Raw genomic sequence first — 25,077 nt, forward strand, 5'->3', positions numbered from 1 at the left:
TTTTATGGGGCCACGTCCTCCCTTCTGAGCAGGACTAGGAGCATGGATGTACATTCCTGGGAGTGTGTGTTTTAGTGCTGTATGGGCTCGGGCCCTTCATGGGAGGCCTCCATTTTGTGGGGAGGGTCCCCTGCGAGGTGGATCTGGGGGGGCCTCTGAGGAGGGGGAGCGGGAGTCCTGCTCCTGACCCCGGGCGAGGGCGGCCCCTCCCTGCCTGGGCCCTTCTTCTTCTTCTTCTTCCTTCCCGGGCCTAGTGCCTCCTCCTCCTCCTCCTGCTGCTGCTGCTCCTCTGTCACTTCCTGTGGGCGCCGGGAGGGAGCCCAGCCCAGCCCTGCCTCCCTCCCTCCCTCCAGCGGCTCCAGCGCCACAGGGAGAGGCTGCTGCTGCTGGTGGTGGTGCTGCTGGTGGTGCTGCGTGGCCCCCTTTCCTCCTGGAGGGTGAGTCCCCGGCCGGGATGCTGCGGGGCACAAGGGGCTACAAGGCAGGGCTGGGCCCCCCATCTGCCCCCCCAAAAGGGAGAAATGGATGGAGGGACCAGGGTTCGCCCCTTCAGCCACACTCTCTCAGCCTCAGAGGGAGACGCCTTCCTTTCCCAGCAAACCTGGCCATTGCACCCCAGCCACAGGGCGCCCATAGGGACGCCTGCTCCACCTTTGGGGCATATCCCTATCGCACTCTGCACTTGCTCAGAGGCTTCCCTCCCCTGTGTTGTTGTGGCTGTGTATAGCGGGTTTTCCCAGGGGGCCTTACACTTTGCGATGCCTGGCCCTCCCTCCTTTGCTGTGAGGACACCCCTGGTCTCCCCCAGGAGCATGGGTCGACATTTCTGGGAGTTCGCTCAGAGGTTTCTCTCGCCCTTGCCTTCCTCTGAGGCTGAGAGAGTGTGACTCACCAGAGGCTGCGAGGAAGGGCTGGGACTTCCAGAGTCACAGGGGGCGTCCACATCGCAGAGATAATCCAGTTTGACACCTCTTGAACTGCACAGGAATCCTAGGAATGGTAGTTTCTTGTGGCACCAGAGTTCTCTCCCACAGAGAAGGCTCCATGTCTCACAAAAGCTCCCCAGCGTAGAGCCATGGCAGTTCAAGTAGTATAGAACTGGATTATGTCTCCAGTGTGGATGCAATCCTCAACTGCAGGGGACACCTAAGGCTGAGCTTCATCAGCCTCTTTCCTTCCCACTGAGTGTAACTGCCCTTTTTGGGGTGTGTTTGTGTGTGTGTGTGTTATATAACTCTGTGGGGCCCCAAAATGGCATTATTTGGGGACTGGAGAAGGAAGGGAGAAACCCTGAGCCCCAAGGCTTCTCTTTTTTGGTGGGGCAAAGTCTGTGGTGTCCATATTTTTGTCCCGCAGGAAGAGCTCCGGTTGCGAAATGTCCCTTTTCCATCTGGCAGCCCTTCACCATGAAGTAACTCTGTATTTTTAATCATTCTGTTCCTTTTGAGAGGGAGAAAGCACTTCCTTCCCAAATCATAAGACTGTTTCTCTCTCCTGCTTCATTTCCTCTCTCTCTCAGCTCCTAAATCCAAAATACCGTATATACTCGACTATAAATCGACCTCATGTATAAGTCCAAGGCGAGTTTTGGGGTCAGAATTATGGATTTTGATATGACCCATGGATAAGTCGAGGGTAAAATCTAGGGGCATGTAACAAAAGATCCAAAGGATGAAGCAAAGGAAAATAATGCCAAAGAACTTACAAAATTCCCGCAGGCTCAACTGCTTGTTCTCACCCAAAAGTTTAAATTTTAATAACGTAATGCTTTTAATTGTTGGAATTGTTTAATTGTTTTCTTAAACTTGTATTTTGCATGTTTTATAGTGTTTTAACTTGGACTGTTTTAGATTTGTAAGCCGCCTTGATTCCCTGTACTGGGAGGGAGGTGGGATATCAATAAACATAAACATGCAATTATTATTATTGTAATAGATGGATGGGAGAGTAGAATGGGGTCAGTTTTTCCAGAACAGATTGCACTCTTGTCTTTCACCAGGGGATGGTTCCTTTTAAAATAAGAGTTAAAATACAGTACTTACATTGACCCATGGATAAGTAACCTTAGGTTTTGGGGTGACTAAAATTTCCAAACTTATGCATGAGTATATAAAGTAATAATCAAGAATTGGAGGTTCTGGTCTTTTTTTGAGGTGAAGTGAGCCAGTTCTTTCCCTCTCATCTACACTTCAGAATTAATGCAGTTTGATGCTGCTTTAACTGCCATGGCTCCATGCCATGGAATCCTGGGAGTTATAGTTTTGTGAGACATCTGGCCTTCCCTGTGTAGCTCTGGTGCCACAACAAACTGCAAAGGTTTTTATTACTTTTTATTTAATTTTTATTTTCTTTGCTTTTAATTTTTATTGAACAAATATAATCAGTGTTTCTTTAGACATTCCATGAGTATTCAATAAACATGTAATAATTATTCCCTACTACTCTAACTCTAACTCTAACTCTATTCTAACTAACATTACTTACTCTCCGGCAAAAAAATGTGGTTTGTTGTTTGCACTTTCATGGGGGCCCTGTATCCCTAACTCCAGTGAATATGGAATATGTATATAAATTTTAGAAAGCAGACCTTGAGTTTGTTATTTTATATATGGGACACCACTTTACTAGCCACTGTATTTAATGGGACTTGAACATCCACAGATTTTGGTATCCAGGAGGGCTGCTGGAACCAAACTCCAGCAGATACCAAGGGACCACTGTGCAATGAATATAGTTGCTGATGCTTGATTCCTATGTTACGGAGCATTGTGACAGGAACCACCCAGAGGAGAACTTTGGTAGCCTTGGTCTCACACCTGGCTGTGATGTGTGAAAGCCGGTGGAGTTGATAGCACAACAGAACAGGAGGCTAAAGAGAGAACAAGTTGGCCACCAAAGTAGCCCCTCACCCCAAATGCCTTTAAATATGAGCTGACATGGGATTTGTATCGATGTGGATTGGTTAGCTTGTTTTCCGGTTTTGTATGTTGTATTCTAATTTTCAGATATCTCTTGCACACTATTATGATTCCACTTTAACCTGTTGTTGTTGTGTGCCTTCAAATATCAAGTCCTTTCCAACTTAGTGACCTGACCCTATGGTGACCTATCACAGGGTTTTCTGAGGCTGAGAGGGTATTACTTGCCCAAGGGCACCCAGTGGCTGAGAACCCTGGTTTCCAGAGTCGTATTCCAATGCTCAAACACCAGGCTCGTTCCTTCCCACTGTAACTGCTCTGGCTCTCTCCTATGGAATCCTGGGAGTTGTAGTTGGGTGAGGTATTTAGAATTCTCAGCCAGAGAGCTCTAGTTCCGGTGTACTTGATTCTGTAGTTGAACACCATTGTGTTTAGAGGGAGTGCATTTGGTCCTAGACACTGACTTCTTTGAAGGAATGGATTAGACCAGTGCTGAATTAATTAATACTGTAGGATTTGCTAGAGAACAGAGAGTGAGTTCACCCTTTTGCTGTGTAATTTCCCCTCAGTCCAACTAGAATTGAAGTTGGTCCCTGTAGTAAAGAGATCAGGTGTAGAGAGATAGGTGTATAATGATTGAGGATATAAGCAACACAACCCCTGATGTGGCCAGAAATCCAGGGTAGGACCAGTTTTCAGTGTGCACACAAATCTCCATGGAAACAAATGGAGAAAATGGGAGAGTAGAATGTGAAGCAGAAAGGAAGTCTACATATGGATATAACTGCAAGCTGACTCCCAGAATGTAACACACAAAGGTGCTGAGAGCTGTTCTTCAGAGAGATTTTGGCATATATAGGGAAAAGAGATGCATGCTGAAGGATCCAAGTTGGATCAAGAGCGCGTGGAACTGCTGTTAACATCATCAGCCAGTTACAGTTTGGGTTAGGGATATGAAAATTGGTCAGTTTCATTTTGTTCCTGTTTCTCAGAAACCTATAGGCATTCTTCCCCTATCCAACTTCCGTATTGGATTGTGCATGATCTCTCACCACCCACTTCCTGCATGGAAATTTGTGTGTATTTTGGCAACAGTTATTCCTAATGCATGCCTTTCCAATGCATTTTTCTCAATGTAATCAGTTTCCCCTATTGACAAAAGTATATTCATGTGCGTTGTTCACTTCTAAGCATTTGAAGCCATTTGCATTGACTTGCATATGAATTGGAACAGGGAAAGGGAAGAATCTGATGTTCACAGTTTCTTTCTAATAATGGGAGACTGAAAGAGATGCACACACTTTTTGTGATAGGGCATGAATTTGGGTAAATCCAGTAAAATTCTCAACATAAATATTTACCCACCCACCCCTAATCTAGGAAGCTATTTATTCAGGCTCCTCAGCTTGGGGTTCATTCTCCACATTTCAAAATTAAAATCACATTGGTACGGGTGAAATCGTCCCTGGTATTAATGATCAGCCTATTAAAATCATCTCGATAAGAGAATCACACCCCACAGCATTGCCTGAGCCACTGCACTGCATTGTATGTGACCCTGCAAATCAAGGTGTGTGACCTTGATTTGTTTTTCTTCCAAGTCTCCCCAGTCATGTCCTTCCGGAAGGTTGTCCGCCAGAGCAAATTCCGCCACGTCTTTGGCCAGCCCGTCAAGAACGACCAGTGCTACGATGACATCCGGGTATCGCGAGTCACTTGGGACAGCACTTTTTGTGCTGTCAACCCCAAGTTTGTTGCTGTGATTATAGAGGCCAGTGGAGGAGGGGCCTTCATGGTGCTCCCACTACAGAAGGTGAGGGGTGTGTTGCAGGTGTATGGTAAGAGGAGGGCAGGAACAGGGAAGGTGCAGCTCAAGAGATGAATGAGGCCCTCCATGGCTGTTTCTTTGACCCTTCTCCAGGCTCCCCAGACCACCTGTTCTTCTGACTGAAGAAAGGGTGAATTGACTCTTCTGGAAGCTTCCTGGTGTAGCCCACCCCTGTTTTACATTTTTATTTTTTTTAAATGCAGTTTTTCAAGACTAGAAATGGACATCTGAACACCTTGGAGGGTCCCATGGATAAAAGATTGGCCCTTAGACCCACCACAGTTGCACACTCTTGGTATATGAATAGAGAAGTTTTGAATGGGACTGATAGTTCTCTGGTTCAGAAAATTGTTATCAAGCTTTATTCGATTTACATTGTGCTTTTCTCCAATGAGTGAAAGGCAGCATAACATGTATTTAACTTTCTTCCTCTCTCTCTCAATGGAGTTTATCAGACAAGGGAAATTGGAAGTCCAGTGGCAATCTGAACACAATCATGTGGTTTCACGTTATTGCGTGATAGACTGCCACATGCAAATTCGGGCAGTGGCATGCTATTTTCAGGCAGTGGGAAGCCAGTTCAAATGCAGTGCACATTCACGTAATTGCACTAAACTAGCGACTTTAAGTGAATGTGTTCTGGCCCCACTTTCTTTTCATTTGAATTTAAGAGAAATTCCTCCTGTTTGATAAACACCAATGAGTGAAAGGCAGCATAACATGTATTTCCTCTTTCCCCATGAGGCAGGTTAGGCTGAGAAGGGGGATTTTCCCAAGTTGATCCATCCAGTGAGTTCCTTAGGTCAGTGGGGGCTGAAAGCTGGATTTCCTTAAATCCCAATTCAGCATTACTGCATTGGATCTATACAGTACTGCATTGGATCTATAAAAATTTGTTTTCCATCTTCTGCTCTGTATTAGCAAACACAGCTTCTGTGAGCAGTCAGAGATGGGACAGAGGAGTTGTACTAGAAGTGAAGATAAATAGAGGGTAAATTGGGTAAATAGAGAAGGCTATGCAACCATACATTTAAATACTTACTGGTTCTTTTCTCCTTTGATTTTTCTCTGCAGACTGGGCGCATTGATAAGTCCTATCCTACAGTATGTGGACACACAGGCCCTGTTCTGGATATCGATTGGTGCCCACACAATGATCATATCATTGCCAGTGGCTCTGAGGATTGCTCTATTATGGTGAGGAGGAAATGGAAAAAAGGGACTGCGTGTGAAGGCATGAGATGTGTTCATCTGAACCCATAGTCTCAGTGAAATGCATAGAGAAGATTGAGGTTGTAAATATTCCATGATCAAGCAGTTTGGCATGCTGTGGATTTCAAGACTCTATTGTAACCAGTTTTCTGTTCCTCAAGATTGTGTGGGCTTGATAGTGTGTGAAATCTAAAAAAAGCTTTTATTTGTTTGTTGAGAGTGTAGCTGAGGAGAAGTTTCTTTCTGATCCTTGCTTTATTGCATGAGTGCTCAAAATACCTTTTAAAAAAACTGAATTAGACACAGAGGCCTGCTACAGACAGCCAAAATAAAGCTGCTTCGAGTCACAGTGGAGGTATGGTGTTTCAATGATGCATGCGTCCTAAGAGTCCAGAAGTCGCACCAAAGCCATGCTTCAGCCCTAAGGACTGGAGCGTGGCTTTGGTGTGGCTTCTGGACTCTTAGGACGCATGCATCATTGAAACACCATACCTCCACTGTGACTCGAAGCAGCTTTATTTTGGCTGTCTGTAACAGGCCACAGTGAAAGCCCAGGACTTTGAATGGCTAATCATACTTTTGGGGGGGGGGGGTTTCTAGCTATTCAGCTAGCAATTTTTACACCAGTCTTTCTTTTTCCTTTGCTCTGAGCCACACCTTGCTTTCCTGTTCTCTATTGAAATACTTGGAAGGAAGGAGCCTACCTGAAGAATGTGGGGTGATGGACTGTCAGCATCATGAACTACACAGATGCTTGAATATGGAGTAGGCTAAAGGAAATGTGCATCCATGTTGAAGGTTGGGTGCTGTTAGATGTTTAGATCAGGAAGCGGGGAGAGCGAGTGAGGGTTTTGTGGTGGGAGGTGAGACTGGAGGGGAGAATCAGAGTAGAAGAGAGTCTAATTCCCCCCCCCCCCCCATCTTTCTCCTCAGGTATGGCAGATCCCAGAGAATGGACTGACATTGCCTCTGACTGAGCCAGTGGTGGTTCTAGAAGGGCACTCCAAGCGTGTGGGCATCATCACTTGGCATCCAACAGCCCGCAACGTCCTTCTGAGTGCAGGTGCCTTATGTGATAGTAGAGGAAACAAAGTCATTTACATTTAAACTGCAAAGCTTTGTGGGTTGGCGCAATGGTGGGACCAAAGTTTATAAGCTGCAATGGGGCAGGACTCCATCAGCATACCTGGTTTAATGTGCACCCTCTCCTTTTCCAGGCTGTGATAATGTGGTAATTGTGTGGAATGTGGGCACAACTGAGGAACTTTACCGTCTGGATGATCTCCATCCTGACCTCATTTATAATGTCTGCTGGAACCGTGATGGCAGCCTGTTTTGCTCAGCTTGCAAAGACAAGAATGTACGCATCATTGACCCCCGCCGTGGCCAAGTTGTAGTGGTAGGTGTCTACCTTGTTCTTTTGGCATCACGTCTGTCTTCCTGGCGATCACATCTATAGTCCTTGCCTGCTGCGTGTTTCTGCAAGATCCCCATCTCTGTTTTACTTACTTCTTTTGCTATTATTTCTGACCTCTTTAATTTTAAAGCAAGGCAGGACAAGGACACTGGAGGCACCTACAGTGGACCACATTTCTCTATTTTGACTGTAATTTTTGTGAGTAAAAATCAGTTCCATTTGTAACTTTCAGGTTTGTTAGGGTGAGATTGACAGCAGCTGGGGAGTATTTTCAGCAAATCTAGCAATACTGGGGATTTCCAGGAACAGCAATTGGCCAATTTCAGACATAATAGTATGGCTGTGAGCCCCAGTGAGTCCTCCTCATTTTGTTATCTGAATAGCAGTATCTGTGCTTTGTACCTCCCTGTTTGCTTTTCTGGCTTAGCCACATGAGTATTGATCAAGTCTGTCTGCAGTCTAACCTGTGTTAAGTTTACAGCAATTTGGTGAGTGCAAGCTCATACTTGCCTTCTGGTGTAAGTAGCTCTGCACAGGGCTTATCTTTATGCAGCGAACATGTTGGTCAATTGTTCAGAGACCTACATTATAACACTGGCTTTGATGCATGGCAATGTTTACCTTGGTTATGGTTGTTCTTGAAAGTTAGTATTTGGAGAAGCTTGCTTTTAACCACATCCTGGAAAATGGAAGAATGTATATGGAATGTGTGTTTGAAGGAGATACTGGGTTACGACAAATGTATCTTCCGTGACTAATAACATCAGATTTGATCATTACATTTGAATAGTATGGCGGAATACACGTGTTCAAATAAATGCCTATCCCATCCCCAGTAAAAACTGAAGACACTGTTGTTGCTGAAAATATTGTGTTAATGGCAACATATATAGGAAAGAAGGCATGCATTTCTCATTAGGATAGCGAGTCTGGAGATCTGGAAATCTGCAAAGCAAACTGCATGACTGTGTGGCTCTCAGGATGTTTCTGGACTGCAATTCCCATCAGTCTTAGCAGGCATAGCCAGTAAGGGGACATCTGGAGAGCAGTGCGTTCTCCATCATTGATGCACAGGGAAAAGGTAGTAGAAACCTTTTCAGAATTCCTCTTGGTCTTTAGCAGTGCTGTCTTTGTCTTATCTCTGCTTCTCCCTTTCCTAAACCTTTTCCTAAAATCTATTAGGAAGTTGTTGGGAGCTCTAGCCCAAAAAAGGTTCCAGACTTTTTCTAGACTTCTTATGAGATCAGGCTACTTGTTGCAGAAACATATTCTGGGTGGTTTCTGTAATTCTTTTGTGAAATTGCAACCCATTTATTTCCAGCTTAGCCTCCAGTTTTCATTTGTGACTGTTTATAAGGGAGCATCATTGTATAGAATTGGGAGAGCAATTTGTATTAAATCAATGTTTCCTGCATTAGTGAACTTAGTTGGCTTTCCCATATCTAATCTCCCATTTGTGCCTGGCTTCAGTCCCAGGCCTGTATAATGCAAAGCATTTCAGATTCTGAGGCTAAACCTATCCCTTTCCCCCCCTCTCAGCTGAGCTGGTTGGTTGGTTTGGAAACTGGAAAAATAAAGATGAAGATAAGTTTATTTTGGAGACTTGAGGGAGGGGGGATGCCCAAAGATTATTAATGGCGATGGGGTGTAATGCTTGACTAACCGTCAAGGCTGACAGATGTGGAGTGGATAAAAATTTAAAATATATCAGATTTTTAAAAAAAAAGTTCTTAAAATTTTGACCTGTTTTTTAAAATCAAAATATCATTAAAAAGATATTAATTTTTTCTCTTGACTTCCATTTAAAAATAACAGATAAAACAATCTGATCCCAAATATGTTAATTAAAGTAATACTCTTATAAAAATAAATTAATTGCTCTGTCACACTTACATGCATTGGCATGGATTCTGTTAAACCTATATCCCAGCATCAGACCTTTTTATGCTAGTATATTATTCATGGAGGCATTGTGCAAGGAGGTATCTAGTACCTCCTTGCACAACTTTCCTTGTCCCAGTTGTGCAACAGTACCTGTGTTGCTCAGTCTCCTGTGGGTGTGTACTCACGTGGCTCCTGGGGACAATGAAGTCACCTCTGCCTCTCTGTCCACAACAGAGGTATGTTGGCAGAGACACATGTTCCTTCAACATATTTAATGAATCTTGACCACTGAGTTACTTGAATCATGAAAAAACTAGAAAACTCATTTCCATTTTATAAATAAAACATTCTGTTTTAAATAAAATTTCCATTTTATGTTGATTTAAAACAGACTCACAGGAGTTGTGGAAGTTGTGTTCTAATAGTAGAAGTTCCAGGCCCAATTATTTACTGTTGATGGGGGAAAGACCCACCACCATCTGGATCCATTTGGTTTCCTAGTGTCTTTGGTGTCTACTGTTCTCTCTGTTCCTCTTTAAATGCATATAAAACACTTAGGCTGCACCTGCACTGCAGAAATAATGCAGTTTGACAATACTTTAACTATCATGGCTCCATCCTGTGGAATCCTGGGATTTGTAGTTTGTTGTGTTACCAGAGCTCTCTGAAAGAGAAGGTAAATATCTCACAAAACTACAGATGCAGTCCTAGAAGCCCACAAATGGGGGAGTGAGGGGTATAGAAGTATGTATGGACATTTTCAAGATAGCCAGCTGCCAACAGTGCTGCAATAGCAACTGTTAAACATTTATATAAGATTTTGATTTAGTTTAATAAATTATGGCCTGGTTCCAGTTGTTCATCACAACTTGAGTAGACCTGAAGAACTCATGGAATTTACATTAAGTGCTGTCTTACCAAGTTCCTACTGATTCAGTGGGTCTGTCTCTGGTAAGGAGTAACAATTTAATTTCATCCTAAGTGCTACTGTATTTATGTAAGTACAGCATCCCCTTGGTATCTGCTGGGGTTTGGTTCCAGGACCCCCCATGCATAATAAAATCCATGGATGCTCAAGTCCCATTAAATACATTGGCAGAGTAAAATGACATCCCTTATATAAAATGGCAAAATCAAGGTTTGCTTTTTAGAATTTCTGTATTTTTGAAATATTTTCAAGCCGTGGATGCTTGAATCCATGGATAATAAATCTGGATAAGGAGGTCTGACTGTATCAAAATTCAAAATGACCTGAATAAACTGGAAAGCAGGGCCAAAGCTAACAAAATGATATTCAACACAGAAACATATAAGGTACTGCATTTAGGGCAAAAAAATTAAATGCAGATATAGAATGGGAGACATTTGGCTTAAGGAGACTACATGTGAAAGGGATCTAGGAGTCCAAGTAGACCACAAGTTGAACATGATGCAATTTTAGGCTGCATGAATAGAAGTATAGTGTCTAGATCAAAAGAGAGAAGAGCCATCTTGCTGGTCCCAGCTGCTGGTGAGGCAACCTCCCTCCCTCCCAACTGCCACTGCTGTGGACTCTGAGGGAGAGAAGAGCCAGTAAGAGGGAGACCACGCCGACATCTGAGCCCCAAGGGACTAAGAGGCACTGAAACCAACTGCCACTTCTCTCCAGGGACGCTTCCCTGTCCAGCAACATCTATATTAGATCCCTCATACCTTGTGGTAACACAGAGAGAGAAGAGCAAGCCTTCCCTGATAACATCTAGGAAGGAGACAACATCTGGGAAGAGACAGAGGCCCACAGGTTCTATCTGGAGGCTCTTGGCAGAAGAAGCTTCTGTTCCTGCTGCCTGGACCTCTGCTTCACTTTCTGGACTGAGCAATTTCAGGACTGGGCCTTAACTCAGCAGGCACTGTTTCATCCAGCACAGTTGCCTTGCCTGCCTGAGGTATAATGCTGGGACTTCTACAGGAGACTCACCAGACCACATCCCGATTTATTTGCTACCTGTCCTTTTTTGTTTGTTTTTCTTTTCCTGTTCCTGTCAATTCAATAGGAAGCATGTTTTTTCCTGAGGGAGGAAGGGATATACAGTGTCAGGGAGCAGCCATTGGAGTCATTCAAGGCAGAGGTAGATACGAAGAGAGGAGACAATTAAAACACCAAGGAAGAGGGGAGCTCAAGAGGGTGCTTGTGGTCCCCAAGGTGTCTCCCAGTCTAAATAGTATGTATAGCCTTGATGACAGTCTCCCTGGGTTGAAGCTACTGCTGCTCAATGCCAGGTCAGTGAATGGTAAAACAGCTGCCATTCAGGACCTGATCCTGGAAAAACAAGCTGACCTAGCATGTATAACAGAGACCTGGTTAGATGAGGATGGAGGAGTTAATCTATCTCAGCTTTGCCCACCTGGTTTCTCTGTGCAACATCAGGCGAGATATGGAGGGCGAGGAGGTGGAGTTGCAGTTGTATATCATGATTCCATCCCCCTGACCAGATGCCCCCTCACACAATCCACGGGTTTTGAATGTGTTTATTTAAAATTGGGTAGCCGAGACAGAATAGGGATTCTGTTGGTGTACCGTCCACCCCGCTGCACAACAGTCTCCCTTCCTGAACTGACCGGAGTGGTCTCGGGGTTGGTATTGGAATCTCCACATCTATTAGTGCTAGGGGACTTCAACATCCATGCTGGGACTTCCCTTTCAGGAATGGCTCAGGACTTCATGGACTCCATGACAACCATGGGTCTATCCCAAGTAGTATCTGACCCTACTCATGCTGCTGGGCACACCCTGGACCTTGTTTTTTGTGCTGGGTGGGATGATGATGATCTTGGTGTGGTGGAACTCTCCACAGTTCCATTATCATGGACAGATCATTATCTGGTCAGGTTTAGACTTACTGGGACTCAGAACCTCTCCAGGGGTAGGGGACCGATTAGGATGGTCCACCCCAGGAGGCTGATGGATCCAGATGGATTCCTGAGGGCTCTTGGGGAGTTTCCTATCACCTTGGCAGGCGAATCTGTTGAAACCCTAGCCAGCCTTTGGAATGGGGAAATGGCCAGAGCGGTGAACACAATCGCTCCTGAGCGTCCCCTCTCACGGAGTGGAGCCAAACCGCCACTGCCAACAGCTCCTACTAGCACCCAGATTGGGAGAAACGGATAAGCCTACCTCGTCAGCTCCCCCCAGCATGCTAAAAAAGCAGAGATCAAGAAGTATGGCCATCAAAATAGAAACCGTAGGAAAAAATGTAGACGAGCAAAAGAAAAAACGATTGTTGGATACATTTTAGAAGAAACTTTCAAGTGGTCTCTAGGATGTTCAAAATGTTTCTATTTACTTATGCAAGGCTTATCTGACCTTGTTTCATTTCACATATGCATATTGTTAGTTTTGAATAAAAACTTGGCTGAAACACGTTGAACTGCTTTATTTTATTTTTTTATTTTTTGTGGTGTAGGAACCTATCCATACTTCTTCCATGTTATTTCTGTCTCCGGTATCAATTTTTTTGTTAAGGAAATAATGTCCAGGAGCACATTTGTTAAAACGGAAGTTTTTATTTCATTTCTTTTCATTTCATTTTATTTATATCACATCTTTCTGTTAGGTTCTGAGAAGCATGGGAGGCTGAGCACAGTAGCAGTCATGCCCTGCTGGTTATCTTCTCATAATGAGATTGACCACTGTATGCACAGAATACTGAACTAGATAGACTCTTGGTCCAACCCAGCGTAGTTATCCTTGTGTTCTTAATCCCTTTTTCACTCAGTATGGTGGCTGTACTGGCTGGAGAAGATGTGAGTTGTAGCCAAGGACAATTGGAGGGACCTGTGGTCTAGTTTCAAGCCAGCTGCCTGCTCTCTTAATTTGAATCCTTGGTCTTGTATTCTGTTGGTGAGTCTAATTGGGTCACTAGTATCTCAGTTGAGAGCTATTATGAGGACCCCCCCCCCCCAGCATTATTTAGTGACTTCAGGTAAATCTGAGATTCTTTTTCAGGTGCAAAACTTGGGGCAGGGAGTTGATTTAGGCTACAAGGGCTGCACTAAATCCTTCCTAGGGCCACATATGGCCCCTTGGCATCTTGATTTCTACCCCTGGTCTAAATTATTATGACAGTAATGCAAATCCTGTGAGCCAGCATGATGTAGTGGTTTGAGTGTTGGACTATGATTCTGGAGATCAGGGCTTGATTGCTCTCTTGGCCATGAACCCACTGTCAGGAAATGACATTGGTGTGGCCACTAGGGGGAGCTGTTGTGCAGATAATTTGGAGCTCCAGTGTCAGCATTCAAACAGTTCATCATCGGAATGTTGATGCAACTGTCAACTGTCAGTTCTCAACTGTCACTGAGAGGAGAGAGAGACAGTTGGTGCCTCAGTGAGTGGGCTGTGTCTGTTACAGTGAGACAGTTGATGCCTATGAGTAGGCTGTGTCTGTTACTGAGAGGCAGTGAGATTGTTGTGTGTTAATGTGGCTGCCTCAGAGGTTGTGTTATTGTTGGTTGGCGTAAATAGTGTGTATTAGAGACGGATGTCCAATACAATGTGTATATCTATGTTGTAAATACTGCAAAGAAAGAGTAAAGCCCTCATTTAGAGTGAACACTTGTAAGAGTCATTATTAGTTGAAGACATCTTCACAGATTCCTTCTTCTTGGCGTCCTGTCGACGTGGTTGAACTCTGCAGGTGGTCGTGGTGGACACTGCGCGTCATTTCCATAGGTCCCAACAAGGGCTATGGGCGCAGCACACGAGCCACAACACCCACTGGGTAAACTAGGGCAAGTCACATGCTCTCAGCCTCAGGGAAAGGCAGTGGCAAACCTCCTCTTAATCTTGTCAAGAAAACCCTGTGATAGGTTCACCTTAGGGATACCATAAGTTGAAAATTGCTTGAAGTCACACAACAGCAACAATAAAGCAAATTTCAGATGCTGGAGGAAATGCAAGACTTTGTGTTATACAGTTTTCAACTTGTTTTGAGGGCCTTTCATCAATGAAATGTTATTAGAAATAAAAAAAATAGATAGGGCTTCAGCTTTGGTCCTGCCTTCACTCTTTATAAAAACAAACACTCCTTTTGTGCATAAAAACCTGATTGTTCCCCTGTGTTTAGTGGCCAGATGACTGATCGTTTGGAAAAATAAAAGGGAGAATAAGTTTTTTTCTGTCTCATTGATTGTTCAGAGTGTGGCACCCAGTCCTTAGGGATACATTGACATCTTATGTTCACTTTTTAAGATCTTCACTATAACACTAGCACATTTTATGAAAAATTGTTCCTCTTCATCAACTATGCTAACTCTTAATTAATTGAGTACTTGTACTCTATTTGCAATGGTGGAGAGAGACGTGAGTATCTGTGAAATGGTGGGAGGCATGGATTTGTGCTGACTGCTACCCTTTGATTCCCACCGTTTCACAGATCCTCAGTCTCTCTCCAAAAAGTCTCTTTTGTCACCAGGTGCCTGCTTCTGCTTTCGAGGCAGCAGATGCAGCAGTCCTGCTAGTTCATCTTTCTCCAGCCTTGATTCTAGTTTGTTCACTATTTGTATATGAGATGTAAGGCTTGAGAGAGAGAAGGATCTGAGAGACGAACAACAGGAGCGCTGCTGGTGCCTCTGCCACAGCCTCAAAGGTGGAAATGGGCAGCTGGCAGTAAAAAGTTTTGGGTTTTGGCAGTTTTTGGATTTCTGGATTGGGGTACTTACCCTATTTAAATACATATATCTATATGTATCTTTGGGCATATACCTCTAATTCTGGAGTGCAAGTAAGGAGGAGATGATATTTGGTAGTCATCATTTCTCTCTCTGGTGCTGAAAAGTGAACCTGAATGGTTGGCTTAGGCTGCATCCATACTGCAGAAATAATCCAGTTTGAGATAATTTTAACTGCCTGGCTCAGTGCTGTGGAATTCTGGGAATTGTAGTGTGCTTCAGCAGCACAGCTCTCTGACACAGAAGGCTAAATGTCTTACAAAACTATTAATTCCCAGAACTCCATAGCATTGAGCCGTGGCAGTTAAAGCAGTATTGAACTGGATTATTTCTGCAGTGCGGATACAGCCTTAGTTGATCTTGGGAGTGAAGGTTCTATAACTTAGTTTTTCTTCTAGGGCTGTTAGCCGCTCTGGAGGTTGGGACTAAGAGTTTTCAGTAGATTGTAGTGCATGTGTATGAGGAGAACACTCCTTATTATTATTATTATTATTATTATTATTATTATTATTATTAACCTTTATTTATAAAGCGCTGTAAATTTACACAGTGCTGTACATACAATCTTTTTAATTGGACGGTTCCCTGCCCTCAGGCTTACAATCTAAAAAGACACGACACAGAAGGAGAAGGGAGTGGTGGTGGGGAAGGGGCCTGTCTAGTAAGATAATACATATAAAATACATAGCAATACAGGAAATGATTCAATAAAACAGACAACAAAAGAACATCAAATAGCAAGTGACAATTATGCAATGCCTGGGAATGCTTCTCTGAACGGGATGGTCTTCAGCTCCGTTTTGAAGCTGGTTAAGGAAGTGATGGCTCTTGCTCGCGGGGGAAGAAGGTTCCAGGAGTGAGGGGCAGCGAGTGAAAAGGGGCGAATCCGAGATGGGGCAGAAATCCTGGGCTGGGGCAGCAGACCGTGACTACCAGAACGCAGGGCCCTAGTGGGAAGGTGAGGGGAAATAAGGTCTGATAAGTAGGGAGGGGCCAGCCCATGGAGGGCTTTAAACGTTGACAGCAGGAGCTTATACTGAATGCGGAAAGGGAGTGGGAGCCAGTGAAGGGATGCCAACACAGGAGAGATGTGGTCAGAGCGGTGGGTGGATGTGATAATGCGTGCAGCTGAATGCTGGACAGAAATTAAAGGACGGAGGTGAGAGAGAGGAAGCCCAGCCAGGAGGATGTTGCAGTAATCAAGTCGTGAGACCACTAGGGCATGAACCAGGATCTTTGCAGTAGAGGTGGATCCTCATAATCCCAAACCTTCGTCTGTCTCTCACAGCTGCTATTTTTGAAGGAAAATAAAATACTCTGTGTTACCTTTCTTCTGGCTAACGTCCTTGAGTCATATTGTTTTCTCTGTGTAGTTCCAGAGCTGGGGAAAGTTACTTTTTTGAATATGAGTTTCAGAATCCTCCAGCCAGCAAGGTCACAAAAAGGTAACTTCTCTCAGCTTTGATCTAGTTCCTTATAGTCTACTGTGGCCAGCAGTTACTCTCAAAAATCTCTCTTAGCTCTGTGCCTGGAAAGTCTTTTTTATTTTTTAAGTGGTGATGCCTAGATGGAGTCCTGGATTGTATACACACACATACTACCTTATCTGAGCTATTGTTTCTTGAAAGAGTGCTGAAAGCCTAGCATGTATGGTTGCAACATCTTCTGGCCAAGTATATACTTGACTTTTAAGGGTATGAATAATGATGAATGATACCTCTTCTGATAGGTAACCCAATTTGGATCCAGCAGTGTGGAGGATACTGGAGCAAAGACATGTAAAAAAAATTGTGCTGCTTGGGGAGCCTGTTTCATCTCTTGTGTATCTATTTCACTCCACAGGAAAAGGAGAGAGCCCATGAGGGAGCACGTCCCATGCGGGCCATTTTCTTGGCTGATGGAAAGATCTTCACCACAGGCTTCAGCCGGATGAGCGAACGGCAACTGGCACTCTGGGACCCGGTGAGTGGGAAGTTAGACTGGAAGCCTAAGAGGGGCTTTATTCTGCTGGAAAGGGCCCACAATTAAGTATGAAAGAGAATTTTGCTCTTTGTTCCTGAGAAATCAACTCTCCCTGCATTCCACTGTAAAAAGGAAGTGGTATAATTTCCCTTCTTGCACTGGAACAGTTCTCTTGGCAACTGTGTTTGAAGAAAATGGGTATGGCTTAAATAATGACCTCAATGCTAGTGTTTTCTTTAGATGGTATCAATGCAAGTGAAATCATGTGGAGGACAAGAGTAGGGCTGCCCTATCTGATGTGAAAAGGACTTTGGGATTATCTTTGATCATAACTTGAACATGAGGTGGCAGTGTGATGATACAGCAAAGAAGACACATGTTATTTTTACCTGCCGTAATAGAAGAATAGTTCCAAGTAGAGGGAAGTAATAGTCCTACTATATTCTATGCTGTCCAGGCCACATCTGGTGTAATGTGTTCATTTCTGGGTGCCTCATTTTAAGAAGGATGTAGACAAATTGGTGCAGATTCAGAGAAGAGCAACAATGATGATAAGCAGTATGAGGAACATATGATGAAAGGTTGAAGAAGTTGGGCATGTTCAGCTTAGTGAAGAGAAGACTGAGGGATGGTATGACTGCATGCCTGTTCTCTGCTGCCCCAGAGATTAGGACCTTGTCTAAAGGTTTAAAGTAACAGGAGAGCAGATTTCAATTCAGCATTAGAAGGAACTTGTTGAAAGCAAGAGCAGTTTAGCAATGGAATCAATCGCTTAAAGAAGTGGTCTCCTTCTTACGACATATTCAGAAATAGACTGGACAGCTACCTGCTGGGGATGATTTAGCTGAAGATCCTTCACTGAGCAGGGGGTTGGACTCAACGGCCCATGAGTCCCTTTCCAGAGTTATTTGACTCTGCTTTGCAGCCTGAGATGATTCTGTTGTATTGAGGCTTTCTCTTGCTTAGAGAGGCATAGAACTGAGTAGTGCTTTGTGTGACTGGCAGGTAAATGTCCAAATTGGTAAGAATTATATTTGATCCACTACATTTTACTTTGCCCTTTCTCCCATGCTCTTAGCCATGGCTGTTCCCAGGATGGGACACTTGAGACTCTTTCCAAGTTCAAATGGAACCCCTGGGGTGAAAAATGTTACTACCCTTGCTATAGTGTTCATCTTTGTTCTTCTTTTTGTGTGCATTATCCGTATGTTGCAGGAGAATCTAGAGGAGCCCATGGCATTACAGGAGCTGGACTCGAGCAATGGTGCCCTTCTTCCCTTCTATGACCCTGATACCAATGTTATCTATGTTTGTGGCAAGGTATGCTTCTCATGCTCTTCCTGGAGAGGGTATTGTGTTTCTTGGTGCCATAGATTTATTCCATCTGAAAATGGTGTTGATTATTCTTACTGTTTCCCATTTCTATTAGCTTCTTTTCTGAATAGTTATTTGGTGTCCCTGAGCTACTTGTTCTTTGGAAACCATATTTTCTGTATGGGTTGAGCATCCAGTGCTGTCATGGCTACGACCAGGATCTAAGGTGGGGATGGATGCTTTGTGCTCTTGTGTCCCCTAAAATCCCTTAGACTGGCCTTTTCTGACCCAAAAAGGATGAATTACCCCCTGGAGTTACAGGAGTCCAGCATTTGATAACATTAAAGCAAACCCATTTTTCAAAACCAGAAATGAATTACAAGTCACTTCTAGATTTGTTTGGCATTTTTGCCAATCTGTGTTTCTTCCTTAACTCTGACAGAGTTGCTCACTCCTGGTGTAACAGCACTGTATCTCTGATCTGTACAGCTAGACATTTTGTCAACTGCAATAAAAGCTGTTTCTTTCCAGGGAGATTCAAGCATCAGATACTTTGAGATCACATCAGAAGCACCCTACATCCACTTTCTGAACACCTTTACTAGCAAAGAGCCCCAGCGTGGCATGGGATGGATGCCTAAGCGGGGTCTGGATGTCAACAAGTGTGAGATTGCCAGGTACTTGCAATAAGCTGAGGAGATGGAGGCTGAAGGTGCCAAAACAGCTGGCAGTCGGAGGCCAAATAACTGATTGCATGCTTTCTGTTGCTCCTGCTTTTACCAACTCATTTCTCTCTTCAGCATTCTTTCTCTCTGTGTTTCTCCAGGTTTTACAAACTCCATGAACGCAAATGTGAACCCATTATCATGACAGTGCCAAGGAAGGTGAGCCCTTGTGAGAAATTATTACCATAGTTTATCTTTTCTGTTAAATTACTTTTTCCCCTCACTTGGTACTGTGTGGGAGCAGGGATATGTGCATTAACATATGGCTGCAGGGAAGCTGTTGGCCTGGCGTGACAGTTGAGAGAATCATGAAACAAAAGCCATTTCCCCTGCTCTCTTCAGGCAGCAACATATTGGAATGCATGCTAGAGCCTCACTCACATCTTATATTCCCCACAAATCAAGGAGAGGTTGCTGTTCCTATTTGAAAAGGTAATTTGGCTCCCTTGTCCAGGGCCTCATTCCCACTTTCTTGCTGGGTCAGAGTGTTGAGCTCTCACACTTCATGTATATGTCTGTGTTTTGTTACACACTGAATCATGACTGGGACTTTACATCAAAGATGAAAAAAGTGCTAGCTGCATGTGACCTGCAGAAAATCAAAAGCAGCCTCCTTCCTCCAATTTTTGGTAACAAAAGCATTGCTGAAAAAGCCCTCTCCCAGTGCCATCTGTGGGGAACAATCTCAATTTTTGGTTGACCTTGACCTGTTTAGGTCAAAGTATGACCTTGGCCATTTCCTGGCTGGAATGAAGGTCTAAAATCAAACCAGATGCCCCTCAAAACATGGTAAAGTTGCAGCATGGGCCCCTAGGTGTTGTGTAAGGGTGTGTCAGCAATTTGTAAAACATTTTTAATGAAGCATTTTGCAGGCAGTGGGGTGGAGGTGGCTATCCCAGATCCATTGAATGTATGCAAGAAGCCCCTGGATCTGGAGTAGTTGTCCACCCTTGTACTGCATTGTATGTAACTACCTGAATATAGAAGTAATATTTAGCAATTACCTAGTATGATCTGACTGCTTGATGTAGACTATCCCTACCATTCTGTAATCTAGGCCAGTAATTTGACTTGAGAGATTATTCACTGTCTGGACAGGTTTTTATTCTTAAAGTGACATAAATAATGTTAAAATAAGAGGTATATATATTCCCTGCTGGGCCATGAAACTCACTGAGAGACCTTGGGCGAGTCATGTACTCTCAAGGGAAGGCAGTGGCCTCCTTTGAATAAATCTTGCTGAGAAAGGCCTGTGATAGGTTCCCCTTAGGGTTGTCAAAATCGGAAAGATTTGAAGGCACACAACAACTACACACACACACACACACACACACGTGCGCACGATCGTGCCAGTGTGATGGAGTGGCTTGAGCATTGGACTATGACTGGAGATCACGGTTCAGTTCCTGCTTAGGCTTAAAAACCCTACTGGGTGACCTTGGGCAAGTCACACACTCTTAGCCCCAGAAAATCCTGTCATAGGTTCACCTTATGGTCACCATAAGTTGAAAACAACTTGAATGCAAATAAAGACAACATTCACACACACATGCATTTATATATGTAGAGAGAGAGATTCATATATTCATTCTCTGTTGTATACGGGAAACTAAATCATGCAAGTTATCATTTCTAATTGTTGTGATAAGATTTTTGCTGAGACTGTTTAACCTCATTGTATATAGTATCTACAAGACATGCTGTTTAAAGCACAACATTTGATAGGTTTACTTCAAATGTTGATTATAAGTTATATTATGCTTTCCTTGGCCCCCTTCAAACAGATACAAGGATTGAGTCTAAGTTTTCTGAGTATGAAGGTTCCTGAATAAGCACACCAGCTTTTATTTAGCTGTTTTATTCTTCAAGGGGTGTTGGCTTGGTATCACAGTTTTCCTAGTCATCTTAGCAATGTGTGTGTTTTATTTTCCATTCCCACCCTCACACATTTTGAAGACTGGTGATAGCATTTTTTGAACTTACACCACAAAATTGTTCCCTGAATGTGTGTACTAAATTTTATCAAGTAGAAGAGTGTCATGGCCACAAGGTCTCTTTCTGGGGAATGATCCCCTCAGAGTGAGGCATCCGATGGGGAGCAGCAGAGATATGTCCTCCCACTTCTGGCAGGAGGTCCTCTTCTGTCACTGCTAGGGAGAAGAGTGTAATGTTTTTCAGTAGGAGATACAATTTCGTTTTTTAATATATCTTTGTTCAATAATTATTCCAAAACATTTTTTAAAAACCCTTAATACAGATATTATTACAATGTTATTACAAAGCTGTTCAATCCAACACCATACAAATTATACAAATACAGTCATCTTTAACATCCTCCTCCTATACAATGGCATATCCTAGTCTTTTTATATCTTATTCTATCTCTTATCTTATCTCACTTGTGGGAGATACAGTTTCTAATTAGCCTAAGGTTTTAAGCACTGAGGAGTTAAACTATTCCTTTTTTAAAAAAAAATCCTGTATTGATCTTGAACCAATCGGATCTGTCCTGTTCATGCTCAATTAGTGTTTATGGTCTCTTAGCCAGAATGATCCTTCCTAGCTTTAATACTTGAAACACAGAACTCAGATCTTGGTCTCTATACATGCAGAACAAGTCCCTTCTTGAACACCCATGGTCTCCAAAACAGTGAATAAGTGGCTTGCAAATCTGCTAGTAGCATATCTCACCTCTTATGTTTCATGGGAAGAAGAGTAGATTGCACCAGAAAGGAGCAGAGCTTGGGAAAATTCCTTTTTTGGACTGCAGCTCCTAGAATTCTGGCCATGCTGCCTAGGGATTATGGGAGTTGTAGTCCAAAACCCCAACGTTGCCCAAGCCCTGCCAGGAAGCCATGACAGCCCATGTGCTAACTCTTCTCATCTCTTTGCAGTCAGATCTGTTCCAAGATGACTTGTATCCCGACACAGCTGGGCCCGAAGCAGCCATGGAAGCAGAGGAGTGGGTAGCGGGCAAGACTGCAGCACCCATCCTGATCTCGCTGCGTGAAGCCTATGTGCCCACAAAGCAACGGGACTTCAAAGTCAATAGGAGGAGCTTGTTGCAAGAGAACCGCCCTGCTGCCACACCCAGTGCTGGGCTGAGTGCCACACACCCCAGTGCCATGTCTCAGTCTGCTGTAGTGCCTGCTGTTAGCGTCAGTGCTGCCAGCGGGGTACGTGCAGAGCCAAGCCATGCCACAGAATGCAATGGAAAGAGTTTCCAAGGTTGGGTGGGTGGGTGCTTCTCTGTCTTGCCAAACAGGAGGATGCCGAGGGGTTAAAAATGAGGGTGGAAGCAAACATAGATAAGCAGCCCCAAGTGCAAGGAGTCAGAAGCAGCATGGAATATATTCTGGACAGGACTGTGTACATGCTGTTTCTTTGTGGGATGCTTCATCTTGAGGCTGTCCTGACTCTCTCCACTTCTAGAAAAGCAAGTTTCTAGCATATAGTGGGTATAATGGAAAAGTGATGCAATCTGTTGCTTGAAAGAGGGCTGGGCTAAGGCTTCTGTGGTTCAGAGTGTGGACCTCTAATGCCCTGCACAGGTGCCATTCCCACACACACCAGGGTAAGCTGGGAAGTTTTGGCATCCTTTGCAAAATAAGCAAGTCTGTGTGGTGTTTTGTTGTTTGACGATATAACACTAGCCTCTTTCCTTCCTGTGGTTTCTATATGATTCAGGTAGGATGCAGTGTAAGTGTTGATCAGGCTTGAAAGCATTTGCCAGTATGGCTTTCTTCATCTCTTTTACCTCTCTGTGAGTGTTGTGGGAGTGTTTTTGTCTGAGCTTGGAACTGGCTATGCTACCCTTGGGCGGATTTTGCCAGTTGCAGCTCAGAGATATAACATTCCCAAGCTTTTGCTCTGCATGTATGCTTATTTCAGAAGGAGAAAAGCATGGGTTGGGTTGAGCCAAGCAGCTGGGATTATGGGACTGTTGCATGACAGCACTTTCTGATTTGCAGGATGGAGGACAGATCACAGAAGAGGTCCTGCGTGAGGTGGCATCCCTGCGAGCACTCGTAGCTGCACAGGGCGAGCGCATTGCACGGCTAGAGGAGCAGTTGAGCCGCATCGAGAATGGTGATGTCTAGGGGCCTTGTCTGCCACAGAGGAGGAGACCCCACCAACACGGTTCTTCATTCCTGCTTCAACTTTCTTTCTTTCTTTCTTTCTTTCTTTCTTTCTTTCTTTCTTTCTTTCTTTCTTTGAGCTGCCAGTGATTCCTCTACACTGCCTCATCCTCCGTGCCCTGTGGTGTGAGACAGGGATGTTGCCCTCTCTTGTTGCTACTGGGAATGCTTCCTTGAGTTTTATCTGGGACCAATATCTCCTCTTCCTGTTGTTACCCTTGCACCTCATACTCTCCAAGGGGCAATGTGCTGGTCTCCCCACATCTGCCCCTTTGCCTTACTTGTCAGGGTCCCTGGATGCTCTCCCATTTCCATGTTTGGGGTTGGCCTGCATGTCCTCCCAGTGGGGATCAGGACTGGCTGGTGGCTCAACCTGCTGTCTGTGCCCTCCACTGGGGAGAAGGCTGGTATTCACCTTCCCAATCTCCTGGGGCAGGTGGGATTTGTTATTAGAATAGTGCCTCCTATGATTCAGTGCTGGGGGTGGTCATGCCTCTTCTCACCTCCTTTCCCTCGCTAAGACCACTAAGATCATGTTGAGGATTCTTCTGTTTCCTCTTCTGAACTTCATTTTTGCAAAGAGACCACAGAAGTGACCAGAGGGCCTCGGCTGAGAAAGAAACCTGCCATCCAGTCACGGCCTGAAGCCTCTTGCCTCTGGGACCACTTCTCTTTTTCCTGCTCCTTCTCTCCCCCGATTTCTTCATCCCTCTCCAGCCCTCAAAATGAAGCAGGTTCTATCTAAATTAAAGAGGGGGGGAGGAGGGGGGAGCTGTTCAGGGTTGATACCTATATTTTCATTCCAAATAAATGTCTTTATAAAGCCACAGTCTATTGCTGCCCCCTCTCTTTTTCCCACTAACCTGGTAAGTCAAAGTAAGTGGAGGTTCTTTGCTGGAATGTTTGCCTCTGCCAAGCCACGGATCATAGTTACACCAACATTATCATGACATGAGACAACACAGTGCACTATGCAGCAGATAACTTCCCGAAGGAACCAGATCTCATTCCCAACACCACTTCAGGAGCAACATAGACATTTTTGTATGTTTGCAGAAAATCAGACTGTATGTGAAAAGTTGCATGTATGTAATAAACAACATGGTTTTCTGACCTGAATTTCTATATTCATTTTCTTTGATGAAAAATTGCTTGGCTAGTTTTTATACTGGATCTCTCTCTCTCTCTCTCTCTCTCTCTCTCTCTCTCTCTCTCTCTTTCTTTCACCTATTCCTTGTTACTTTTAATCTGAATGTAAAAAGCTTAAAAGGCATGCTGCTGCTTTTGAATGAAATGAGTAGTTCTGCACTGTGTTATAGCACCCATCACCTCTGAATGTTGGTCATGCTGGCTGGGGTTGATGGACATTGCAGTTGAAAATAACTTGAAGGTACAGGTGGCCTGCCCCTCTGTTAGAGGCTGTAGACTTAAGGGACAAGGACTGTTTTGGGAAGGTAGAGAAATGGAAGTAATACTGCATATTACAGTGGACCTATCATTGTGCATAACAGCCTGTTAATGCTAGCTCAGATACTAACCCAGTGAAGTCACCGTTAAAGGAGGAATAGGCTAATTTTTTGGGAAACAAGGATTATCCTTGTTTCCTTAACTGTAATATGGCAGTTGTGAGCTCAGTACAGTCATTCTGATAATATTTAGAAAGTAATTTAATTGGGGCTTGGGGTAGCTGGGGTTTTTGGGCACAGTTATTTGAGATTAAAATCTTAAAAGAATCCCTCTTGCTGGGGCTCTTCAACCAGTCTGCAAAAGAGGCTGGTACAAGGTATATTGGGAGCTCTGTCCTGGGCCCAGTGCTATTCAACATCTTCACCAATTACTTGTATGATGAAATAGGGACATGCTTATCAGTTCTGCAGATAACACTAAATTAGGAAGAGTAGCTAATACCCCAGAGGAGAGGATCAAAGTTCAAAATGACCTTAATGGATTAGAAAACTGAGCCAAAACT

The 25,077-nt window shown here is 44.0% G+C and overlaps 2 protein-coding genes across 3 annotated transcripts; both read left to right on the forward strand.

Moving 5' to 3' along the window:
• Positions 1-365: 365 nt before the first annotated feature.
• Positions 366-24,221, forward strand: CORO1B (coronin 1B). 2 transcript variants are annotated; one of them, XM_089520570.1, is made up of 11 exons: positions 366-437; positions 4,520-4,731; positions 5,821-5,943; positions 6,892-7,021; positions 7,176-7,357; positions 16,811-16,930; positions 18,146-18,250; positions 18,776-18,921; positions 19,071-19,128; positions 21,864-22,145; positions 22,941-24,221. In XM_089520570.1, exons 2-11 carry the CDS (start codon positions 4,531-4,533, stop codon positions 23,067-23,069), a joined length of 1,476 nt encoding a protein of 491 aa, XP_089376696.1. In that variant the 5' UTR covers positions 366-437; positions 4,520-4,530; the 3' UTR covers positions 23,070-24,221. The 2 variants fall into 2 exon arrangements, with proteins under 2 accessions (XP_089376696.1, XP_089376697.1); XM_089520571.1 differs by lacking the exon at positions 366-437 and adding an exon at positions 2,226-2,316.
• Positions 11,463-12,495, forward strand: LOC149314123 (uncharacterized). Its single transcript, XM_089521356.1, has one exon. The coding sequence runs from the start codon at positions 11,463-11,465 to the stop codon at positions 12,405-12,407; it is 945 nt and encodes a 314-aa protein (XP_089377482.1). The 3' UTR covers positions 12,408-12,495.
• Positions 24,222-25,077: the final 856 nt, after the last annotated feature.

The sequence above is a fragment of the Sceloporus occidentalis genome, unplaced genomic scaffold (assembly GCF_023333645.1).
Source record: "Sceloporus occidentalis isolate IW3139 unplaced genomic scaffold, rSceOcc1.0.p SCAF_4, whole genome shotgun sequence".
NCBI lineage: Eukaryota > Metazoa > Chordata > Lepidosauria > Squamata > Phrynosomatidae > Sceloporus > Sceloporus occidentalis.

Coding starts and splice junctions, on each gene's coding strand:
- LOC149314123 (XM_089521356.1), top strand. CDS start 11,463: ATGTATAGCCTTGATGACAGTCTCCCTGGGTTGAAGCTACTGCTGCTC.
- CORO1B (XM_089520570.1), top strand. CDS start 4,531: ATGTCCTTCCGGAAGGTTGTCCGCCAGAGCAAATTCCGCCACGTCTTT. Junction 7,022..7,175: donor CAACGTCCTTCTGAGTGCAG/GTGCCTTATGTG, acceptor CTCCTTTTCCAG/GCTGTGATAATGTGGTAATT. Junction 18,922..19,070: donor AACAAGTGTGAGATTGCCAG/GTACTTGCAATA, acceptor GTGTTTCTCCAG/GTTTTACAAACTCCATGAAC.